Source organism: Bombyx mori, chromosome 7 (genome assembly GCF_030269925.1).
Source record: "Bombyx mori chromosome 7, ASM3026992v2".
NCBI lineage: Eukaryota > Metazoa > Arthropoda > Insecta > Lepidoptera > Bombycidae > Bombyx > Bombyx mori.
The window spans coordinates 11,936,881-11,962,821 of NC_085113.1; the positions used below are offsets into that span (position 1 = coordinate 11,936,881).

Sequence of the window (25,941 nt, forward strand, 5' to 3'; positions counted from 1 at the left end):
CTAGTCATGGCTTTTTTTATTGCTTAGATGGGTGGACGAGCTCACAGCCCACCTCGTGTGAAATGGTTACTGGAGCCCATAGACATCTACAACGTAAATGCGCCACCCACCTTGAGATATGAGTTCTAAGGTCTCAGTATAGTTACAATGGCTGCCCCACCCTTCAAACCAAAACGCATTACTGCTTAACGGCAGAAATAGGCAGGGTGGTGGTACCTACCCATGCGGACTCACAAGAGGTCCTACCACTAGTAAGTACGCAAATTATAATTTTGCGGGTTTGATTTTTATTGCATGATGTTATTCCTTCACCGTGGAAGTCAATCGTAACATTTGTTGAGTACGTATTTCATTAGTAAAATTGGTACCCGGCTGAGATTCGAACACCGGTGCATCGCTTCAATACGAATGCACCGGACGTCTTATCCTTTAGGCCATGATGACTTTTCGGGTTCTTCTCAAAAGTCCACTGAAGTCTCAATAAATTTCCGCCATTTCACTTGAGTATTATTTCATTACAACACATTTCATTTCAACCTGTTTGATTTTGTTGAAATTCATTGGAATTTATATTTATTTCAGATAAATCTGCAATTACAAATTCGTTAGAAACTTCAATGATGGAATCTAAACAAGAAATTACATAGTTTTTAAATATTCATCATTTCACATTTAGTGTTCACATTTTATGCTCTCGTTCCCTATTTAGATGCACGCCTATTGGACAGGGCAGTTCAATTAATGGTGACTGATGTAAGCTTATTTAATATTCATTAAAGGTTTTCTCCTAATACAGTGACCGAGTCAAGTTGCATTAATATTAATGTCAAACGAAAGCCTAGAGATTAGTAGTGGAATTCTTTAAAATTAAAAATATTTTGTTTTAAAAGAATTGAAACGATTTTTCGAAAAAAAAAAAGCAATTCAATTTAACAAACCTAAACCAACTTAACGGTTAACTAAAACACCTATTCAAAACAGTGTTTATGGAGCTTTGGTAATTGTAATCGTATTAATGACCTTACACTTGCATTTTATTGTATGTTTAAATTGATGCGATTTAGAATTTTTGTTAGGGTGGCGAAAAAATAGGTAAGCTTAATTTAAAACGTAATAAATTTTCGACATCTATCTCAGCGAGCCAGGTAACCAACAGAGCGCAAAGGATTGCGACGTTGAAGTGGCAGTCGGCGGGGCACATTGCTCGTAGAACGGCTAGGACCGAAAAATTATTGACTGGCGATCGCGTATGTAGTGTGGGTAGGCCTCCCACAAGATGGCCCGGTGACCTATTGTGGTTCGTGGGGATCCGCTGGCTGGATGCAAGCAGCGTAGAACCGATCTTTGCGGCGAGGCTTGGGGAAGACCTATGTCCCGCAGTAGACGTCTGTGGGCTGATAAAATAGAATAGAATGATTAAGGTAATACGGTTGGCAAACTTATTTAAAGTCTTAGGTCATTGATTATGGCTTACTCAACGCCTAAAATTTCGGCAATTACTTTAATATCAAAATATGTGGTACTATTTTTAGTTTTACAACAGAAATAGGCATTCAATTTTGAAATGAACAAAGACATACTTGATACCTTAACTTGTATTTAACAACATTTATTTTTTATGTTGATGGAAACAAAAATGAAAAAGCTTTCATAGACATTTTTTTTAGTACAATTTTTCCTCTTTAGGAAAGGCTAGGGGGTCTAAGCCCATACCGCCTATCTGTTTTATATTTCATAGACATAAACCTTCGTTTAAGAGTCCATATATGGATATGTCAACTAGTGACAAAAGAAAGCAAGATTGCCAACATTGCAAAAAAAATCCATCAGATACGTCACTAACAGAAGGATATGGGGTGTATCGGCTGAGTGATTTGTAAAAAATATCATAAGTACTGAGAATAAAATAGTTTAAGCTTGTACTGTGTAGTGTTTAGTTAGTAAAGGTTCACACTAAAATGTCTTATTCGAATAGTAAGTGTATTTCTTTAAATATGCATAAAATACATGGCTGATTTTAAAGTGTTGATACCGTATTATTAGCGGTATATTATCGTGATTCGTGTGTTCAATGTGTTGTTATGTTCCTGCAGAGTATATTTTTGCGGCCCTGCCAAGGACTCAGCGCGGGACGCCGTTAGTTTTAGGCGGTGACCCGAAAGGAAAGAATTTCCTTTACACCAATGGAAATTCTGTTATTATAAGAGACATAGAGAATCCTGCAATTGCGGACGTTTACACGGAGCACTCTTGCCAAGTGAACGTTGCCAAGTACTCTCCTAGCGGATTCTACATTGCATCTGGAGGTGAGGTTATGTTATTCCGAAATAAATCCAATACTAAGATTTTATGCATATGCCATGTCCTACTTCCAAAGATCATTGCAATGCAGTTTAGATTTCCCTCCAGAATTTCTAGTGTTAAAAAGCAACAGTATCTACTTATGACTAAATGGACCATGGAATTGTCTTAATAAGTGATCACAGGAGTCTATAGACATTCACCGCCACATGACTGCCATTATTTATTTTCAGTTTTAAGGAAGAAATTTAATTTCTACTGTATAATAGCTATCACAACCACCAGTTATATCGAAGGGTGAAAGGCTGGTTTGAGCGTAATTTTGCTTAATTTATCTATGTAATAAAAGGTGTGTTTTATTTGGTGTTACCATCAAGAGTTGGATATTTTTCAATGAACATCAATTAAGCTTACGTCACTCAAATAGATGAAGAATTTTTTTTGTAATGATATATTTTCCAAAATTTCAAAAGACTCTCCTGTAAAGTTACAAAAATGTTGCTTAAATCAAATGGTCTTTCATCCCTTGATACTTTTACTTAGCTGGAATATGCAGGTTGATGGGTACATGCTCACATTATGCTTTATTATCTATAGCAAGGCTTGAATATACAATAACATAAATAAATGAAAAATTATAGTTTGTACAGACAATGCTTGAAAATGTTTAATGTTATTGGAAGTTAACTTTTTATGATTGTTTTATTTACCCCATTAGGACAGGGATATTTATTTTTATATGATCTCGTATATAGCTAAGTTTTGGAAAACAAGCAAAGCAGCTTAAAGACACCTGTGGTCTTAGGAATAAAATGTTATAGCTGTTGCAAAGTACGACTGCACGCAGCCTTTAGTTGTGTGAGTGATTGATCTGTATACACGTTGATGTAGGCTATATGAAGCTAGGCGGCGGAACGGGAGAGGGAGAGCTCTTCTTCCCTCTCGGCGCCGTGCCGCCGCCGTCGAGCCGGGGTTCGGAGGAGGGCGTTTGTCCAGCTCCAGCCCCTATGAGGAGGCAGTCTCCTCCCGGTGATGGTCACGGGGCGACCTAAGGGGGTTGAGGCTGCGCCGCACGCTACCGTCACTCTAGCGCGCTGGCACCAGGAGGACGGGACGGCGCGTCGGCGGCTGCGGACTGCGATGCGGTCCGCATTTTCGTCGTCGCTGTCGTCGCCGAACATACTGTTGAAGAGCAACCCGGTCGGCGGTGTATCGCGTTCCGACCCGGCAGGCTGGTTCTGGCCCAGCGGGGTATCCCGGAACACCAGCGGCACCGCCCGGGCGGCCTGGTAGGGCCGCCGTACCGCGGAGACCGACGTCGTTGGTCGTCGACTATCGCCTCGACGACCCGTCGGTCGGGCGTCCTCGGGGTGGCGCCGCGTGTCTGGTTGTAGTGTTGACCGCGGGAACCCCCCTACTCTGAACGGGTTCTGACCCCGGACGGAGATCGGACGTCGGGTGTAAGAGTGCAGGGGAGTCGTTTAGTGGGTGGGCCCTAAAATCCTTGGGCCCGCGATCTGCTCTCAACACCTGCAGATCGTTGAGTCTCACATACCCCGCGCGCCCCCTAGGCGCGGGGACCTCGTAGGAGGTTCGGCCCCCGGCCCGAAAAAAAAAAAAAAAAAAAAAAGGCTATATGAAGCTAATGGAGCTATTGACCGCTCCATCAGGTACACACATTAATGAAATGTGTATTTACAATTTCAACTACAAATAAAGGCCACACACGCTCGTACTTTGCAATAACTATAACACTTTTTATTCATAGGCTGCTGATCTGTGGTCATTCACTGTTTGAGTTATTTTAAATCCCTAGCTTATAAAAATAAATGGTACAAGCCCAACATTTCCATGAGTCACAGTTTATTTAATTTGGTTAATCTCTATTTATAGTAAAGTTTGAATCATTGCAGCTGATAATAGTTTGTTACATAAATAATAATCTTATGTTGTAATGCGGGAGTAATAACAGTAAACCTTAACATTAGAGAAATAATATTGGATATAATATATGACTTTCACTGTAAAAATATGCAATTCAAATTTCAGTTCTTTATAATTCTATTTAGAAATCTAAGCTGCCATATATGGGTAGGATTTATTTGAGTAATTGGTCTAAAAATAAAAGTGAAAAGAGAATTTGCAAGTTAACATTTTAAGTTAAAGTTAAGTTAAATGAAGTCCGAGATCAAGCTATCTGTGAAAATAGTTTTGTCCCAGTGCAAGAAATTAAATAAAAACAGTTTGTGAAATATTTATTTTTGGAATAGAATAACAGGACTAAAATATATGAGAGTGGAGGTGCCTCTCAATTTTATCAGCGTTCATTAGGTTCTGTTACTGGGTATACAAACTTCATGCCCAAAGCTTTTAAATATCCTTCTTTGACATGTGTTTGACAACTTTGCCATGAGTTTATTGAAAACTGAATGGTGTGTTGTTGTGCACAGAAAATTATATATTCATCATGAGCACCACATGTCATAGCCCTCATAAGCTAATAGTTTTAGGTTTTAAGTACACAACACATGTCTCCTGCCTATACATATGGAGAAGACTAAAAGTGTTGACAATGGTCAATATGTCAGACTAAAAAATGGTATCAACCACCATGACCTTGGTTTTGCATTTCACTAAATATTCTCCAGGTTGTACATTTTAGTAGCTAGTATTTGTGCCAGCTACAAAAGGGATATCTTTTGGCAAAAATTATTTATTGTTAAATGAGCTGAAAGAAGGGCCTATTGACTATTCAGACACTTCTACAATTGACATGTATTCTAGCTGGTATTAGCTACTTCTGTTTGAATTCACACAGAAGATAGTTGATTGGTTTGTCAATAATAACCATTCAACCCCTGAATCTACTAAGGGACTTCAGTTCTCTTTCTGTCTTGCACTGAATGCTTCATGGAATTGTTCAGCATAATTCGTTAATTTCCTTTTTACCACCATACCAGGTGTGTTTTCAGACATCTATTCTGCCACATAACTTCTCACTTTGAACTGAGCTAAGATTTTCTACCCCACTATGTTTCCCGAGTTCTGTGATATGAACTTTTTCAAATAAGGTTTGAGGAGTCTTCAGAAGTACACATCAGCTTGTCTGTGACTCTGGTTTTGCTGATCGCCATGAGCGACGGTGATTAATTGCCATCAGGTAGAACGTATGCTCGTCTGCACACGGTGGTAATAAAAAAATGTATTTGTCAGATATCATAAATACAAACATTTCAATTCATGGAAATCCAATTTAAATCTTATCTGTTAAGATATAAACTTCATAATCCTTTCAGAAGGGAGTGGCAATGCTATATTTTTTGTTTCTAACAAAAAAGGTAATCGAATTCCTTTGTCCACGTCGACGATGAAAAATGGCGGGAAACCGTTTTATTTTTTCTGGCTTTAAAATTTCATGCATTTATTGATATCAAAACAGTACAACCAAAGAGATTTAATTGCAGCTTTTTAATTATAAAACACGACAAAACTTTTTTTCGATCTATTAAACTGTATCTATTTTTATAATGCCGATACGGTGTTAATATTTTTGTTGAAAGTATTGTTTTTTTTTTCTTACTTCCTGGTAGCATAAGGGGATATTTCAGCTACGCACGGACGGGATATTCCGTGTCCGAAATGTACCTAATTGAGGCCTGTAAAATCAAAGGCAGCTAAACGCCTTAATGTCGTAAAATGTATTAAAAATGGCTCTATCTTGTTTAGTTAGTTGAACATACTGTTAGTGTTTTTATGTTATAACAAATGCAGCTAAATCTCTAACGAATTCAGTTCAAAAAAGTTAAGTTTACTCTGTATTTATTACTAAAAACGAAGTTTTATCATGTAAAATTCAGATTATTAGTAATATTCTCATTCTTTATAAATCTGTTTTAAAATAAAGAATATCGTAGCTATATGGACAAGTTATTTCAGATTCTCAAACCGGGAGTGTTGCTAACACTGGCCCTAGCAAGAGGAGTACTTTGATAGATCGGGAGGATCCGCAATGACGTGTTTAGGGCTGATTTTTCTAGTTTACCTGAATATTTGATAGACTTGGATTTAGCTGCCTTTGATTTTATAGGCCTCAATTGTACTTTTTTCTGTGTTAAGGAAGGAGATACCTCCGTTAGCAACGATTCTGATTGGTCAGCGAGCATTCGTTACGTTTTTATATTCCCGTGTGTTAGCGTGCAATGAACTTGACGGATCGTTAAACATGATTTACAATGATAGAGATTACGAACAGAGTCCCGTGGTATTGCGTGTACTATAGTTTGATTTTGTTGAATAAAACGTTGCTGTCGTTATAGCGTTATAGGATATTAAAAGTACCTCTAGTTGTAAGTATAATGTCCACACTCTTAGGTGTTATAGGTATTGTCTAGCGAAGCAGTGTGTCACCGTTTTGCAGATTAGTGAATTAGAATGGTCCCAATTCTTATTATTATATCTTATTATTATAAAATAGTATGGAGGGTGGAATTAAGTTATACAGTTCAATGTATTAAAAAGTGTCCGGTGTAAGGGAGCTAAAGGTGGCGCCACAGTAGCATGTAGAAAGATTTAAAAAACAGCGCCATAAACTATTAGTAGGATACTAAATTAAGAAGGAAATAAACACTTCCTACGCAAATAGTAATAAACTATTTTAAATCTATACTAACATTTAAATCTACAGTGGTTTTGACGGATGTTCCGTTATAACTACTGAACCATGCATCCGATTGACTTGAACCTTGGTATCCCTGTAGAAAATACATGTACATACTTAATGGATAGGCTAATATTTATATGAGTGTTGGACTACACCAGTTGCGGGGGCGTTACTTTGTGGGGATGAGAAAAATAATGTTAATTTTAAATGCCCAGCGAAGCGGACGGGTACAGCTAGTACTGAATATTTTTTTATTACACGAGTCACGAAAAATATTTTTTTTTTTAACCTAGCACACTTGGCTCTTTAAAACCGCTATAATCATATCATATCCACTTCTTAGACTAGCGCTATTTCGGTGAGACTTCCAACAATAACTTGCTGTTTAGAGGTGGACACTTTTTCAACTTGTCCCCTATTCGAGATGATGCTCCTTATTTCTACCCACTATAATATATAGGCAAAGGCACAAGTTAAGTACAGCTTTCTCGTATTTCTGTCAAACTCTGTTTTTTAGTAAGTAATGAAGGGCTTAAAAAAAATCAAATTTATTTTACGAGTTGTTTTTTTTCCCCCGTTTATAGGTCTCGTGTTGGCATTAACTATAGTCGCATTATTAATCGGGCGAGCACTGATAAATTTTACTGGTGGTAGGACCTCATGTGAGTCCGCACGGGTAGGTACCACCGCCCTGCCTATTTCTGCCATGAAGCAGTAATGCGTTTCGGCTTGAAGGGTGGGGCAGCCGTTGTAACTATACTGAGACCTTAGAACTCATATCTCAAGGTGGGTGGGGCATTTACGTTGTAGATGTCTATGAGCTCCAGTAACCACTTAACACCAGGTGGCCTGTGAGCTCGTCCACCCATCTAAGGAATAAAAAAAAAGATTTTTAAATAATTAATTATATAGAGACGCCATTGGTATTTATACAAAGATTTTGGGGTACATTATATTTGTTTGAGTATCGTCTTGGGAGGAAATAAGAGCGCATATTCTGTGTTTTTTTAAGTGTCTCATTAGGCAGTCGAGCATACGACCTGAAGTAACCGTTGCCACAGCCGTAATTTAATACCGTTTTGTGTAGACGCATTTCCTAATGAATTATCATGCAATTGAGGAAAAGGGTGCTTAATAAAAATTCTTGTTTCGTAATATCAATGTAACGTAGAAATGTTTCGTCTAATGTCGTGATCCACATGAGCATGGTTTAATTCTGGATTCAGCGCTCCAGCTGGCATTTATCCAGAGATATTCTAATGCTTTATATCTGAACCCGAGTTACTGCTAACTATTGCTCAGTAATATATTAATGTTAGAGCGTGAGTTGAGAGTCGAATGAATGCTGCGCTTAGAAAATCGATAATGTCTTTCATAAAACCAAATCAACTTTAATAGACATGCTGATTAAAGCAACATATTATGGTGTTATTTTTTACTGTCGTATTTTAATATCTTTCTTTAAATTGCAAAGGATGGCAGACGGTCATACAACACACGTGATGATCGTCGTCGTCGATCACCAGAAATATCAGATATACAGCCAAGATGTCCAGTAAATTTTGTTGGAATAAGGTCGTAAACCGATATGAACACCCCACTGAGCTTGACGCTGGATCTTTATTTTTTTATTTTTTTTATTGCCTTGATGGGTGGAAGTGCTCACAGCCCACCTGGTGTTAAGTGATTACTGGAGCCCATACACATCTACAACGTAAACGCGCCACCCACCTTGAGATACAAATTCCAAGGTCTCAGCATGGTTACAATTTCTTCTGAGAGGGCCGCGGTTCTGTTACCGCTGGTTGATTCAGCGAAACTCTAACTCCGACTGGGCTAGTTGTTAGCAAAGTCTCTCAAGATGACAGGCTCACTTACAGACCCGGTGAGGCGAGAATAGTCTCTAGAGATTACTGGCTTTAAGCAGGCAAATAATATAACATTTACGTAATGCCGTTACGTAGGTTCAAGGTCTGACCAGTGTACTCTGCTTTGGTGGAGGATGTGCGATGTTCAAATGGTTAATTTATTTATTTTCTTACCTAAGCTGTGATAGCCTTGAGAGGCTATTTCAGCGTAACCTAGTAACTAGTAGGTGAGCTCACGGGGCTCAAACCTGATGACGTTGCTAACACGAACCGTAGCCAGAGCCGTGCTTCGCAGAATCTACCACCGGATCCGAAACGCGACCCTCTGAGAAGATCCGGCGAGAAATTCAGTGGGCTGTGTCTGTGGGTTAATTTACTCGTCGAGCCCTTCGTCGCAAGCGACGGGTTCGACGAAAACGATGACCCGAAATGGTTAAGCTGACTCGGTTGTGCTGTAGTTAGCGCCTTTGACTGTTTCTCCAAGGGCTGTGGGTTTAATTCCCACCTAATTCGAACAATGTGTGATGAACAGGTTTTTTTGCTCTTTGGCTGAGTGCTAATTATCTATGTGTGTATTTAAACGTATATATGTCAGTCTCTGGTACCTATAACACAGGGAATCCTAATTTGAGGCGGGATGACCGTGCGTGATTTATTCTTAGTTATTATTATTTACTCAGCGCCCATTGCTTAATACGTTCCGCAAGTAACTGCCTTGAGTCACAGCGCGTCATGGCTATAAGGGCGCCTATTGTTGATGCGCATGAGCTACACTGACCATTGATAATCATTTAGGCCGTACGTTGGTATACCTACAAATCTATCTATATATAAATATATCTTTCTTTAAACGAGCAATTATTGCATATATACATATATATATAATCTGAAACTCGGAAACGGCTCCGACGATTTTTATAAAATTTAGTAAACAGGAGATTTCTGGGGCGATAAATCGATCTAGCTACGATTAATTTTCAGAAAATGTTGTTTTATTCGTGTTTCAATAATCAACTTTATCGATAATCAACTTAAACATAAACTTATAATTTATTGAAAGAAAATAACAAATAAAATATAATATCAATATGTAATTCGTATTTAAATTTAATTACTAAAAAACACAATTAAAAAAAAAAAAATACAGAGCAAAGCACGGTCATCCTCTAGTGTCATTTAAAAAAAAAACGCCAAGAAAATCTCATGTGTCGCAATCAAATTTGGACTCTGTGACACAGTAGCGAAGGTGTCTAGCGCTAATAGAAGTGTACATCTTCCTCAGACGCGTCCGGGAAGGTTCGCATCTGGGACACGGTTAACAAGGAACACATCCTAAAGAATGAGTTCCAGCCGATCGGTGGTCCAATAAAGGACATCGCTTGGAGCGCCGACAGCCAACGCATGGTCGTCGTCGGCGAAGGCAGGGAGAGGTAGGAGCATTTTGAGGAATACTTTGGTTGTGATCGTCAGAAACTATTAAAAATATTCGCAGTATGATGTCTGTTTGAATGGTAACTAACCAGTTTTTTTTATTGTTTAGATGGGTGGACGAGCTCACAGCCCACCTGGTGTTAAGTGGTCACTGGAGCCCATAGACATCTAAAACGTAAATGCGCCACCCACCTTGAGATATGAGTTCTAAGGTCTCAGTATAGTTACAACGGCTGCCCTGCCCTTCAAACAGAAACGCATTATTGCTTCACGGCAGAAATAGGCAGGGTGGTGGTACCTACCCGTGTGGACTCATGAGAGGTCCTACCACCAGTTGCACTCGTGAGTATTATACCAGTTTACTGCAATAGCCGAACTGCATTTTCTGGTGGTAGGGCCCACACCACCCTGCCTATTTGTGCCGTGAAGCAGTAATGCGTGTCGGTTTGAAAGGTGGGGTGGCGTATAGAACTGTTGTACTATAGGGCTGAGACCTAGAACTCATTTCTCAAGCTAGGTAGGAAGTATTTACGTTGTTACAGTGTTCCATCCGGACACGGGCGTAACTGCATACATGCTTATCAATAAATAAGACTATACTATAACATAAAATATATCCGGTCTTACTGTTGCGTGTGGACTGAAAGTGGAAATGCATTTTATATAAACCATCGAATATACCCATAGCGTGAATCAGAAAACGAATAACGCCATCTATCCCAGTACTAATGTAAACGCATTTATAAACTTGATTAACCTTGTATTAAATTAAGGCATTGTGATACGGCCCATCTGGGATTAAGTGTTTACTGTAGCCCATAGACATAAACAATATAAATGCTGCCAATCACCATGATACCAGAATTCTAAACCTCTTCTACAGTAGCTCTTAACAGTTTTTGCCTGATGAACATATGTACATGAGCAGATTTCTTTATTTATACGGATAATTATAGCGGTGCTAAGTTTGTAATACCTAAACCGATCCTCGTTCTCGTCGAATCCTTCGCTTTTTCGACGAAGTGCTCGGCGAGTAAATTAACCCACAGACACAGCCTGCTGAGTTTCTCGCCGGATCTTCTCAGTGGGTCGCGTTTCCGATCCGATGGTAGATTCTGCGAAGCACTGCTTTCACTAGGGTTGGTGTTAGCAACGTTGTCAGGTTTGAGCCCTATGAGCTCACATACGTGTTAGGTTACGCTGACATAGCCTCTCAAGGCTATCAGCTTAGATAGGAATAAAGAAAAAGACCTAATCGAGTCAAACGGTTTCTTTTCTACCAGATTCGGTCACGTCTTTATGTCTGAAACCGGTACGTCAGTTGGCGAGATCAGTGGTCAGTCGAAGCCGATAAATTCGGTGGACTTCAGACCCACGAGGCCGTTTCGCATCGTGACCGCCTCAGAGGACAACACCATCGCCGTGTTCGAGGGGCCTCCGTTCAAGTTCAAGTGCACCAAGCAGGTATGATCTTGAAGCTTATACCAGTACAGGTATGTCATTAACGAGGGATTGGTAAGAACGGAACGTATGAAAAGAGTGTGGAACGGAGCGTTAAGATGTGAGTGAGAGAGAAAACAGTAAGAAACGGAGAAGATAATGACAGACGGAATGACAGGGATGATGAAAATGACGTTACCATGAGCAAGACTTAAAAAAGGTGTCAATTAATTATTAATTATCTATATGTACATATCTGTACATATCTATCTATTTATATGTAAAAATGAATTGCTGTTCGTTAGTCTCGCTAAAACTCGAGAACGGCTGGACCGATTTGGCTAATTTTGGTTTTGAATTATTTGTGGAAGTCCAGAGAAGGTTTAAAAGGTAGATAAATATGAAAATGCTGGGAATGAAATAAAAATAATAATTTTGTTTTTCCTTTGATGTGTCCCCCGACGGACGGATTCGTTTTGTTTGTTTGTTTTTAAGTTTATTTTATACAAAAGTTTAGGTCTTTTATTTATCAATTGAGGCACTACAAAGTCTGCCGGGTCAGCTAGTACATAATATATTATTTAATGATCTCAACGATGTGGCTTCCGCAGGAGCATACGCGTTTCGCTCAAGCGGTACGCTACAGTCCAGATGGCAGCCTGTTCGCATCAGCTGGCTTCGATGGCAAGATCTTCCTCTATGACGGAGCCACCTCAGAGCTCAAAGGAGAGGTGAGAAACGATCGATAATATATCCCTAATAACAGTTTAGCGAATGCCTCATGACAATATGTCCTTATTCAAATGAGATTTGAAAGGATTTTGAATGGTCGGCAACAGCTTGGCTTTAGGTTGCTGTTGTCTGAAAACTTGAAAAGGAAAAAAAACAATTGGAACAGAGTAAAATTTGCGTCCTGACAGTTCCGGATGTAGGTTCTCTTCGGATTGTTCATTTACAGTGCGTACCTCACGGATAAACATACATTTAAATTCATATAATTAAAATTTAATTTTAAAATTTGGCTGTATGAACTATGATCCCTTTATCTATGACATAAGGCTGACTCTTTTCGAATTTGATGATTCAAGTGCGTTTATGAGTAAAAAAAAAAGAAAAAAAGTTTGATTTTTATTTATTACTTAAATGATTGGACGAACTCACAAACCAACCGTATGCAATAAAAAAAAAGTGCCTTGAGAGTCAAGTTATTGGAACGTTCTGGAAGCGATATTAAATTCTTTTTGAACGCATTTATAATCGCGGTGACCGTCTTGCCTAAAAAATTTAGTGATTTATTGTTGACGAAACATTGAAAGAAGAAGCGGCCATTAAATTCAAAGAATATCACGTAAATGAATGGATACGTCTCGTTTGCCGCGCTTCAGATCGGTTCTCCGGCGCACAAGGGCGGCGTTTACGGCATCTCGTGGTCGCCGGACGGTAAACAGTTACTGTCCTGTTCGGGAGACAAGACCTGCGCGATATGGGACATCGAGACGATGCAACGGACCACTCTATTCAACATGGGCAACGCCGTCGAAAACCAACAGGTAGGTTGTTGTTTTGTAATTAATAAATATGTCTATAGCACCCTGACAATAGAGAAGTTGAACTTCTGTAACGTATTTTTTATTAAACGGACACCTAAGAGACGTCCACCGGTTCGACCCTTATATGTTTGTGTAACGGAATCTTTCCACGTAGTTTTCGACGACATCGAGAAGTTTCCTTTTTTATTTATTGCTTAGACGGGCGGAAGTGCTTACGACCCACCTGGTGTTAAGTGGTTATCGCAGCCCATAGACATCTATAACGTAAATGCCGCCACTCACCTCGAGATATGAGTTCTAAGGTCTCCGTTTTTACAGTACAACGACTGCCCTTCAAACCGAAGTGCCATGTTCGTGACGCGGTTCAAAGACCTATGACAGCACAATTAATTTTGTAATTTCGGTCGAAGATAAAAATAAACATTATTTTATTCATTTTGCTGCGACATGCGACGTAAATATTTTTAGTTATTGCTGCAGCTCATGGAAATCTTGGCATGAATGCACTTGCCTTAATTTTTTATTTATTAATGCTTAGTTGGGTGGACGAGCTCACAGCCCACCTGGTGTTAAGTGGTTACTGGAGCCCATAGACATCCACAACGTAAATGCGCCACCCACCTTAAGGTATAAGTTCTAAGGTCTCAAGTATAATTACAACGGCTGCCCCACCCTTCAAACCGAAACGCATTACTGCAGAAATAGGCAGGGTGGTGGTACCCACCCGCGCGGACTCACAAAAGGTCATACCACCAGTAATTACGCAAATTATAATTTTGCGGGTTTCATTTTTATTACACCATGCTATTCTTTCACCGTGGAAGTCAATCGTGAACATTTGTTGAGTACGTATTTCATTAGAAAAATTGGTACCCGCCTGCGGGATTCGAACACCGGTGCATCGCTCAACACGAATGCACGGGACGTCTTATCCGTTAGGCCACGACGAAATGTGTCTCTAAATGCCAATATAACGCTACTGGATTGCCGATTGTGATCTTTAGGTTCAACATTCACGAGAATTCAGTCACGGGTCGAGTAACTTAGTTTACGTGACAGAAGTTCAACTACGGAGAAAGGGGGGCTCATAGAGTTGCCCTTTGACTGACCAAAAATATCGCACAGACACGACGCAGTAAAATTGTTTAATTTTATTTGTTGGAGTTCACTCGGAATTGCCATATTGTTTATTTCAGGTGTCTTGCCTATGGCAAGGGAAGCATCTCATATCCGTGTCCTTGTCCGGGGTGATCAATTACTTGGATGTCGACAACCCGGACAAGCCGAAGCGAGTGCTGATGGGCCACAACAAGCCGATAACCTGTCTCGCTCTCCACGGCAACGGCAAAACCGTGTACACCGCCAGCCACGACGGCTGCGTCACCGAGTGGAATGTGGACTCGGGTGAGGATTGACCATTAATTTATGATAAAGTTTGCGACAGGCTAAAAAGGGTCAATATAATCGGTAATTGAGACAAAAAGTTTTTTTTTCTTCTTTTTCTTAGATGGATGGACGAGCTCACAGCCCTCCTGGTTGTTAAGTGGTTACTGGAGCCCATAGACGTCTACAACGTAAATGATATATAAGTTCTAAGGTGTCAGTATAGTTACAACGGCTGCCTCGCCCTTCAAACCGAAACGCTTCATGGCGGAAATCCAACCACCCAACCATCGAAGTAATAAAAAAAAATGCAGTTAAAATATATTATTAATGATCAAGACCATATCGAGGGGTGAAGGCCATTTGGTTTAAGCGAAATTTCGCTGAATACCCGACATTATCTTTGTAATTAAAGGTCCGTTTTGTTTATTACTACCGATCCGCCCTCACTTTGTTTCGGGAACTGTAATTTATTATTGATTATGAAAATGTCATGGCAATATTTTTTCTACTTGACACTTATTGTTATATTTTGGGTAATTTTTATAAATTATAGCCCATGTGCTATTCTGATGTGTCAGCTATATTATTGTAATGTTTCATGAAAATCCATACAATAATTTTTACGTGAAATAGTAACGAACATACATCCATACATAATTTCAGTAGGATTAGTATCAACAATACGATGTTTTTAATTGCATTTCAATTAAATTTACCCCTTTCAAATAACTGAAGAAGTTTTTTGTTACGATATTTTTTATATGGCTCTCCTGTCCTCGATATGAACTACACTTCCTGATAGTGTTATCTTGTAAAGGCTTATTTATAATATTACTAGCTGACCCGGCAGACTTCGTAGTGCCTCAATCGATAAATAAAAGAACTAAACTTTTGTATAAAATAAACTTAAAGCAAACAAAAGGAATCCGTCCGACGGGGGACACATCAAAGGAAAAACAAAATTGTTATTTTTTTATTAAATTCCGAGCATTTTCATATTTATCTACCTTTTAAACCTTGTCTGGACTTCCACAAATAATTCAAAACCAAAATTAGCCAAATCGGTTCAGCCGTTCTCGAGTTTTAGCGAGACAAACGAACAGCAATTCATTTTGATATATAGAGATAGTATTATTAGTGAGAAGTCTGGTTTTGTGTGAAAAATGAGGTTTAGTCTGACGCTATTTCTGCTGGTACAGGCGAAGCTCGTCACGTCGAGGGCCAGGGTCACGGGAACCAGGTCAACGGCATGAGGACGACCAAGGACGGGAGCCTCCTCACCATAGGTATCGACGACACGCTGCGGAAGGCGGAACCCACAGCGGAAGGTAATTATGGCAAGGTCAAGGTTGTCTGGTGCGGGAAAGACGAAACCATGTTTTTTCTTTATCCATCTATTAAGAAGTTTCACTTCTGTCATGTTCGCCGAATACCGACTCAGCTAAGCTCAGCTTTTTCAAATTGTTGTGTGAACTATACAATATTAGATTCATCCTGTGTTAAGTAGTTACCAATGTTTGAAGTCGTGGCCTAAAGGATAAGACGTCCAGTGCACTCGTATCGAGCGATTCGACTGTCCCGGGGTTCAAATCCCGCCGGCAGGTACCACGACTTCCATGGTAAAGGAATAACGTCGTGTGATTGGATGTCATATGAGGTCGCATGAGTAGATACCTCCCCCATGCCTATTTCTGCCGTGAAGCAGTAATGCGGTTTGGTTTGAAGGATAAAGCGGCTATTGTACTGTAAATACTGAAACATTCGAACTCATGTGTAAAAGTGTGTGGTGGCTTTTACGTTGGTGATGACCTATGGGCTCCGGTCTTCATTTAAGACCAGGTTTTTTATTTATTTTTATTGCTTAAATAGGTGGACGAGCTCACAGCCCAACTGGTGTTAAGTGCTTACTGGAGCCCATAGACATTTACAACGTAAATGCGTGCGTAAAAAAAGGTGGGTGACCTTGAGATGTAAGTTCTAAGATCTCAGTATATGTAAAACGGCTGCAGAGGTCGGGGTGGGGAGTTGGGGGGAAGGGTTTGCCCGCAGACTGACGCTTGTGTCCGCAGGGGCGACGCCGACGTACACGGGCGCCGCGGTGCCCTTGGGCTCGCAGCCTCGCGCGCTGGACCACGCCGCCGAAGACGACATCACGATCGTCGCCACAGTCAAAGAGGTAGGTAATTCAGTCGGAAACGGCTCCTGGTTGGGGTGACGCAGAGTAATGTCTTTGGGTAGGCTTCGGCCGATGATTGAAATTCGACTTTAATGACATACGCCTCAAGACTCAAATTCTTTCATCTGCTACGTCTCTTTTTACGTACCTTCTTTATTGGTCGTGGATATTTCGAGAGAAGAAAAAAAAAGAATAATTAATTTTAAAATTACTTATTTATTAATAATAGTAAATTCTTAAATAAATGACAAATCGATCTAAGAATTGATTCCATACTTTTTATGCTTTTGGTATTTATTGGTTAGCATATTAGTGTGTGGAAATTAATCGGACATTTTGAAGTCTGTGAAAATGACGTTCAAAGATGTCAAAGAAAGACGTACAGACATACCAAGACAAACAAATTTAATGACATTTAGATATTTAATTTAAAAAAAAAATGAAGCTTAAATGTTTTTTTTTTTCTATTAGATAAAAATTATGATGACCCTTTTTTTAGTTGGATTTTCTATAAAAGCATATTTTTTTAGTTTTTTTAAACTATTATTATTTTTTAATTTATTTGTTGAATTTAAATTTTTGAAAATTTTTTCAATTTTTTTTTTTATATTGTGTTGTCCTCGGTCCTTAATAAGTATACCAAATTTCGAGTTAATACGACGTTTTGAAGGGGATCAAGATCATGTTCAAAGATTCCGTTACATGCTAATATACATACGTCTGAAGCTAATAAAAGCGTAATAAAAAAAAAAAACTGTTCGGTTTCAGCTGGTGGTCTTCGTCGGCGGCAACAAGCAGTCCAGCCTGCCTCTGGCCTACGAGCCGACGTGCGTCGCCATCGACAAGAGCTCGGGGCTGGTCGCCGTCGGCGGTCAGTTCAACACCATCTACTTTATTGAACTTGTGGAGAGCACTCGGCTTGCCCTGACATAGCCGTTAATAATAACAAACAAAATTAATAGTAACTCGGCTGGAAGTCTCTCCTCGCTTTGAGGCTTGAGGTCTATGTCTCTGTTGTACGTGCCCCCTGACATAGCCGTCAGCGATAACGAAGAAAATCATATTATTATGTAACTTGATGGGAACGACTCCGCTTGCTTTGAAGCTTGAGGTCGATGTCTCAATTGTACGTGCCTCTGACATAGCCGTCAACCATAGCGAAGAAAATCAAAAGTAACTAAATGGGAACATCTCCGCTCGCTTTGAGGCTTGAGGTCGATGTCTCAATTGTACGTGCCCCTGACATAGCCGTCATTAATAACAAACAAAATCAAAAGTAACGCGACGGGAACGTCTCCGTTCGCTTTGAGGCTTGAGGTCGATGTCCCAATTGTACGTAGGTACCACCGCCCTGCCTATGCCATGAAGCAGTAATGCGTTTCGGATTGAAGGGTGGGGCAGCCGTTGTAACCATACTGAGACCTTAGAACTTATATCTCAAGGTGGGTGGCGCATATATCATTGCGATGTCCATGGGCTCCAGTAACCACTTAACACCAGGTAAGCAATAAAAAAAAAGAAGGATGGACTGTGTGAGTGCAGAGATGACGTATGACATGCTGCGCAGACGTAACAGTGGGGTGAGAGCATAGACCTATATAGTAGGGACACGACATATTGTTCTATACGTACAATTGCTTATATAAATAGCACCCATTTTGAAGGCACATACATAAACATATATCTATCTCGTTCTTACTCAGCACTTTAACACGCAGGAAAACAATATAACAGTATTTCAGTGCGTACATAAAATGAAACATGAATATACGTAAATATCTCCGTCTCCGTCTAATGAGGCCGAAAATCCGCCATGTTTAGCGCGCCAAATGTCATTGTCACGTCAGTTCGGCCGTCTGTTTTGGGTTGTACATTATTTATTGACTATGATATCGATTTAATATAATTGATTATATAAAATTTCATAATTTATCATGCTTAAAACATACAAAAATAATAATTAAAACGTATTTTATAGGATCTCAAGAAAGTCGGTGTCCTAAAACTATTATCTATATGTATTTAAATTCATTATGGAGCCCTCATCCGAAAAATCCATTTTTCGGTCGGAATGTATTGATCATGACACTAATCATAAATACCACTTTAAAATATGTCATCAAAACATATTTAGACATTCTGTTTAGATAATAATATTTCGGGAAAAAGGCTACCGACAAAATCTCTTCGGAACTATTTAAATAAAATAGTTTTATTCCGCAGTGAGTAAAACACTATTGTAAATTTGTTAAATATTTAATAATTAAGTGATTTTAGAGAGGAAGTCACAAGGAATGACGTTTGTAATTAATGAATAAATGTTCTGTAGGTGTTTTTTTTTTCACGCGGTCCCTTGATAAGTTTAAAATTTGAATCACTCTCAAGCGAAAGTGATTCAAATGGTGCGGCGCACCTTCCTTGGGGTGCGCTGCGGTAGTATGTTACGGACTTTAGAGTCAGCATATCGTTTACTTGGCAAATTCGAAGGACAAACTTGTCTTAGATTTCACCCATCTAAATCATATCATATTTGCACATAACAATATACCTACTTACTTCCCATTAAAGTATAAATTCTACAAATAAATAATACTCAACAATATTTAAAATAAAATGAGCCAAGAACGTTTATCGATAAAACCTGAATTGAAATCTTTTGTACAGCCCTAAAGCCGCCATGTTTTGTGGCCAGATGACGTCACAGTGGCACGAAATTTTGGTTGACGTTTCATTTCCATAGGTTTCCTACTTCATTGGGTGAGAGCTATAACACTCAGGGAAGTCTTAAACTAGGCTGGGGCCCTTGGGCACACAAGAATTTGAGGCCTTTTTGGAATGTAAAAAAAGCGAATTATAATAACAATTTTTTACTGAGTATGACCATTTAATAAAGGTAATCAAATACAGTATGATATAATATGTCATTAATGATATCAGAATGCTGCTGGTTTTTTGGTTACGATTACGATAACGGTTTTGAAACTAATTTCGTCAATATAATCTAAAATTATTGCTGTGGTAAAACGTGGAGACATCGATTGCATTTTCTTATCAGCTTCAAATAAAATACGTTTTAGCGTCTTTTTTTAAATTTACCCGGTTGCTACTGTAGCGCCACTCTTATTTAGCAGATATTAACGAACACTTTTTACACACAGAGACGGTCCTTTTTAACTCTACCCTCCATATTAGTACAGTAGGAATAGGGCCAGTCATCGATATAATGGCGTCAGTATATGCCTTTTATGACAGGTTTTGATTTTGATTTTTTTAAATACCTTCTGATAAGATTACTGATTTGTGAAAAAAATGTAATGTGCCCGACAAAAATGTTTTGAGAATAAACGTGTGAGAGAAATTGTCGGTTCTTCGGGGCCCCCTGAGAATGGGGGCCCTGGGCACGGGCCCCGTGTGCCCCTATGGTAAAGACGGTATTGATAACACTGTCGAGTGATGTTAACGTGCGCGGTCCCGCAGGCGGCGACAGTCGGGTGCACGTGTACTCGCGCGGGGCGGGCGCGGCGGGCGCGGAGCTGGCGCACCTGGGGCCCGTCACGGACGCGCGCTTCAGTCCGGACTCGCGCTACCTGGTGGCCGGCGACGCTAACCGGAAACTGATACTCTACTCCACCGACGAGTTCAAGGTACGCTATCGTAAGAGATTTTTGTGACCTGGTAACTAAGACCTTTAGGTCATGTCCTAGTTTAATTTGTATTCTTACTAGCTGACCCGGCAGACTTCAATCGATAAATAAAATATCTAAGCTTTTGTATTTTAAAACAAACAAAAGGAATCCGTCCGACGGGGGACACATCAAAGGGAAAACAAAATTGTTATTTTTATTTAATACCAAGCATTTTTATATTTATCTACCTTTTAAACCTTCTCTGGACTCCCACAAATAATTCAAGACTAAAATTAGGGCCCAGCCGTTCTCGAGTTTGGAGGATCCCGAGAAGTTACGTCCGGCGGCTTTGTTTCATTTTCCCACATTTGTGCACTTTCACAGATATGAAACAGTTAATGAACAACCGTTATTACACATTTAAACCTGAAGAAACACTGAATAGACAAAATAAAACAAATCACACAACTTCATTATTCGCGTTCCCGCCAAAAGTCCTCAAGATACGCGTTTGAGCCGGATCATAGATGTGTCCAATAGATGTGTCAATGTGTCCGTGTACCAGTGTCGGAGACTTAAGGGGGATAAAATATGGGGATTTTTATCGACAAATCACTATCCCAATTTTTTTTAGTCCCTTCCATACTAGAATGGCAGCCATTCCACCTGTCCACTCATCTAAGCAATACTGTATTCACAGCTGGCCCACAACAAGGAGTGGGGCTTCCACACCGCGCGCGTCAACTGCGTGGCCTGGAGCCCGGACTCTAAGCGTGTCGCTTCGGGCTCGCTCGACACCACCATCATCGTCTGGAGCGTTGACCAGCCATCCAAGCACACGATCATTAAGAGTTAGTATAATTGGACGGCTTACGATCGCGCGGATGGTGCTGTCGGCCTACGTTGACGCTATAACTACACCGTCGCACCGAACGAACCCGAAAGCAGTCAACGTCGCCCCAAGCACGTCAATTCGGATCCTCCCGATCCACTAACGGTGCTTCTAGGTACCTCAAGCACCGGTCACTGTCCTCGTCGAACCTGTTGCTTGCGACGAAAGACTCGACGAGTGAATTAACCCTCAGGCACAGCCCACTGAGTTTCTCGCCGGATCTTCTCAGTGGGTCGCGTTTCTGATCCGGTGGTAGATTCTGCGAAGCACGGCTCTTGCTAGGGTTGGTGTTAGCAACGTCATCAGGTTTGAGCCCCGTGAGCTCACCTACTAGTTAAGGCTACGCTGATATAGCCTTTCAAGGCTCTCAGCTTAGGTAGGCACACAAAAAGAAATACACCGGTCAAGGTCTGGGTGTCTGCTGCTCCAGTTTGAAGAGTAAGGCAGCTAGCTATACGACCCACTCGGGACTTCGAACTCGCGCTGAGCAACCACATGTCGTAGGCGGTGGCTTGACTCTGCCCCTAGCATTGCTGGCGTCCATGGGCAACGACATCCGCTCACCATTAGGAGGCTGTGTGGTGACTTTATCAATTGTCGCGTATCAATTGTCGTGTGTGTTGTCCTTGACGGTTGTGACGCGTGCTTATCGATGTCGAAAATTTACGCTAACGCTATTGTGTTATGTCAATGTGAAAAAACCATGACTACTCCGCTTGCAACAAGTTAAGGTAGAGAAAAACCTACTGAAATAATATATTGATTCCGACTCTGATCTATCGGTTGTCTTGATAAGTGATTAAATTCTAATAAAAAAAAAAAATCTTTATTAGAAATAAATAAGTCATTGCCTATCACATTTATTTCTATTTCATAATTTGCAAAATTACCTTAAGTTACATTAAACCAAATTTCACAGCTGTTGACTAAATCAGCAGCTATTATCGACATTACCATAATTAACTAGGTTTACGGCACTACCGCATTTCCTTAGGATGGACATAAACTCGCGCGCCTACTGTACATAATAATTTTTGTATTATTATTTTCCAGATGCCCATCCCCAAAGTCAGATAACCGGTCTGACCTGGATCGACGACGAGACCATAGTGTCGACCGGACAGGACGCCAACACGCGGGTCTGGACCGTGCCCAAGGCTTAAACGACGCCGTTCAATGACGCGATAATGTTCTAGTTTAGGCCGCACGTAATCATAATCTAGACATATAAATAAAATTGGAGTGTCTGTTTGTAATATTGAAATAACCGCTTTTTTCTTCATGCATATTATGAATACGAAAATATATACACCAAAATAACATTTTTTTACAATTTTTGTCTGTCTGTCTGTCTGTTTGTTCCGGCTAATCTCTGGAACCACTGGACCGATTTTGATGGGACTTTCACTGATAGGTAGCTGATGATATAAGGAGTAACTTAGGCTACTTTTTTTGGACTCGCTTCGCTTCGCGGCGTCATCCGCGGTACGATAATAACCGCGGGTGACATCGCGGGATTCCGCTATCAATAATAAAATTTCATGTTTCCGAAGCGAAGCGAGGGCGGGTCGCTAGTCGATCATAAGCATCATCAACTCACAGATATCCACTGTTGGACGTAGGGCTCCCCAAGGTCTCGCGACTCGATCGTCACGGTCGCGGGGGAGGAGTAAAAAATACATTCAATTACAAATCTCGACCATGCATTATTGTCTTTGTCTTCGCTTCTCGCGAGACGCATTAAACTGCGCTAATAGTCTGTATACCGAGGCTTTGCACTTTATGCGCATTAATCGAGAGTCGATATATCGACGGTTCGCGCTCTTTTTTTTTCATACCTAAGCTGATAGCCTTGAGAGTGGGCTGCGTCTGTGGGTCAATTGCTTTCTCGCGAGTTGCACTTAACCGCGCAAATAGCCTGTATTCCGACGCTTCGCACTTTATACGCATTAATCGAGAGTCGCTATATCGACGGTTCGCGCTCTGAAAGTTGTATACGGATTACAAACCCAAATAGAGAATCCTATTAGGTTGATCGTAAATTCATTCCGTACGACGTCATTCGGGGCCAAAAACAAACTAATTACGGATTTTGCAAAAATACACAACGATTAGCCACATTTGACATCGCCGTTGTAATTTATCTTCAGCTCGACATTAACAAATTATTAGATTTTAATTACTGTTACAAATCTGTATGTAATACTTCAGTTGTAATAAAATTATTGTTTTAATTTAATTAGCATGGCGTATTACTATTTTTTAGATAGTGCTTTTGTTACTGAGCGTTTTGTGGTGTATTAGTAATTTATTTATACTAATGTTCGTGTAATGATCGAAATTCGACCACAGCCATTCAAAAATTAAGGATTCGTTTCATATTTTCTCATTAACTATGTAGCGTATATTTTATTTTGAAAAAAAAAAGTAACTTTTTTACTGGTGGTAGGACCTCTTGTGAGTCCGCACGGGTAGGTACCACCACCCCGCCTATTTCAGCCGTGAAGCAGTAATGCGTTTCGGTTTGAAGAGTGGGGCAGCCGTTGTAACTACACTGAGACCTTAGAACTGATATCTCAAGGTGGATGGCGCATTTACGTCGTAGATGTCTATGGGCTCCAGTAACCACATAACACCATGTGGGCTGTGAGCTCGTCCAACCATCTAAGCAATAAAAAAAAGAAAAACTTACAATTAATTACATCAACAAAAGGCCGTGAATAGTTACTTTAGATAAAAACAATAGGCTTATAGGTATAGGCGATATGTATAGGGCGTTGTCTTGAACTAGAACATTATCAAGTCACATAAAAACGCAAAAGTGAACATAAGTGTGTCACATTAAATATAGACTCGATCGATAATATATTTATTTCGCTTTATTTTGTAAGTTTTTTTATACTAAAAACATTTTGGAGGCGCGTGCGCTTTCGTGATTATGTCCATCGTTTGTACAGCAGGGAACAAGAAATATGTAAAATCATATTGTTTGCTTTTACACAGACTATAACAAAAACATAGAGGCGTAAACTAATTTGTCTATGATTAACTAATCTGTTTGTTTCGTTTGATTCCAACCGCAAAGGATATTATTAAAGATGAATTAAAGACGAAAGCACACGCCGTACTTACACTACCTAATATAATTTTGTTGAAAATAATTAATTATTCGAACTAACTGCAATGTGTTTTGGCCTTTGTTTAGAATTTGCAATTTTAAAATATGCTGATTTAAAAAAGAAAGTGAAGATCTGTTGATTCTCATTGGAATGTTGGCTGCACAATGTGTCAAAATTGACAAGTAAAAAAAAGTATATTTATGAACATAATTATGTAGATTTTTTGCAATATCTTTTCGATTAAAAATACGATAATTCAGTATTAATGTTATTAAATAACAAAAATGTAACGCTGAAATTTTTTAATCTCTCAAAATTGATTAACAACAAAATAGTCCATTACAGATACAAAATTGTATTTAAATTATATGTACACCTACCTATGGTATATTATGTACCATAATAAAATCGAGGCGCACTGATGTTTGTTAAGAGATTGCATTTATATTAAATTTTATTAAACATCCAATCGATTCATGTACAGAATATTTTATTTTGTAAATTGAATATCAATAAACTCTAAAATGTATTAAGGCTACAGTATTTTTATACTAATTTCGTACCTACGTACTATCTTGGTTTTGTATGTGATTTCTAATAAACTATATGAAATGATAAATAAAGTTGTGCTGCACTTTGTTTTAATTTATTATCATAAATCCCAATTTTTTATTATTTTTTTTTATTATTTTTTATTGCTTAGATGGATGGACGAGCTCACTCACAGCCCACCTGGTGTTAAGTGGTTACTGGAGCCCATAGACATCTACAACGTAAATGCGCCACCCACCTTGAAAATTTATTTTTTAATTTTATTATTACATAATCTATTGTCATTGTAACGTAATGAAATATCTTTCTTGAAACATGTGAGCTTTCAGTTTCATTATTGCATTGATTGAGGGTTGTCTTCTGTGATACAGTAATAGTACGATCAGTTTTGATCATTTCCTTCGTTATTCGATATCATGTTATTTCTGGACGAATTCAAATTTTATCTGTTGATCTGTTTAAAAACTGAGTTTTAGGAAATAAGTAATTAGCTCAAGAAAATGTAATGGTCACAGAAAATATTATGTACCTACGAATAACGTTAACTAATTTTGAAGTTAAAATGTTTTGTGAAATATTGATGGCAATACTTTGAAATAATTTATTACAATAATTGAATATATTTTTTCATTATCATTATTTATTAGTGTGTGGATATTTTATTGTTAATTCTTAGCATATATTGACCAAAATCAAAAAATGGAATGAAATGGTCAATTTATTCGATCAGCGTCCACATTAAAATATTTAACGCGGATGGCTGAAGAGCTTTACTGGATTTGAACAGCTTTGTTTTGCTTCACAGGATATGGGCATCTGAAAAACTTTTTTTAGGTAAAAGTTATATGGCTGAAATAATTATATTCAAAAATAAATAATTAAATCAAAATTAAATAAGAATATTCAAAAATATTTTCACTTTCTACGTAAATGAAGTGGG

General features: G+C 39.2%; 1 protein-coding gene across 1 annotated transcript; it reads left to right on the top strand.

Annotated features, from left to right (window-relative positions):
* Window positions 1-1,758: 1,758 nt before the first annotated feature.
* LOC101742682 (actin-interacting protein 1) lies at window positions 1,759-25,072 on the top strand. The gene is made up of 13 exons (XM_004925718.5): window positions 1,759-1,974; window positions 2,094-2,306; window positions 10,112-10,259; window positions 11,544-11,724; window positions 12,312-12,431; window positions 13,086-13,250; window positions 14,447-14,654; window positions 15,836-15,964; window positions 16,706-16,812; window positions 17,581-17,683; window positions 20,290-20,456; window positions 21,139-21,289; window positions 22,384-25,072. The coding sequence occupies exons 1-13, from the start codon at window positions 1,959-1,961 to the stop codon at window positions 22,491-22,493; spliced, it is 1,818 nt and encodes a 605-aa protein (XP_004925775.1). The 5' UTR covers window positions 1,759-1,958; the 3' UTR covers window positions 22,494-25,072.
* Window positions 25,073-25,941: the final 869 nt, after the last annotated feature.

Excerpts from the sequence above, each read along its gene's own strand:
- LOC101742682 (XM_004925718.5), top strand. Across the intron at positions 12,432-13,085 it reads CCTCAGAGCTCAAAGGAGAG|ATCGGTTCTCCGGCGCACAA; the intron begins GTGAGAAACGAT and ends GCCGCGCTTCAG. Across the intron at positions 20,457-21,138 it reads ACTCCACCGACGAGTTCAAG|CTGGCCCACAACAAGGAGTG; the intron begins GTACGCTATCGT and ends CTGTATTCACAG.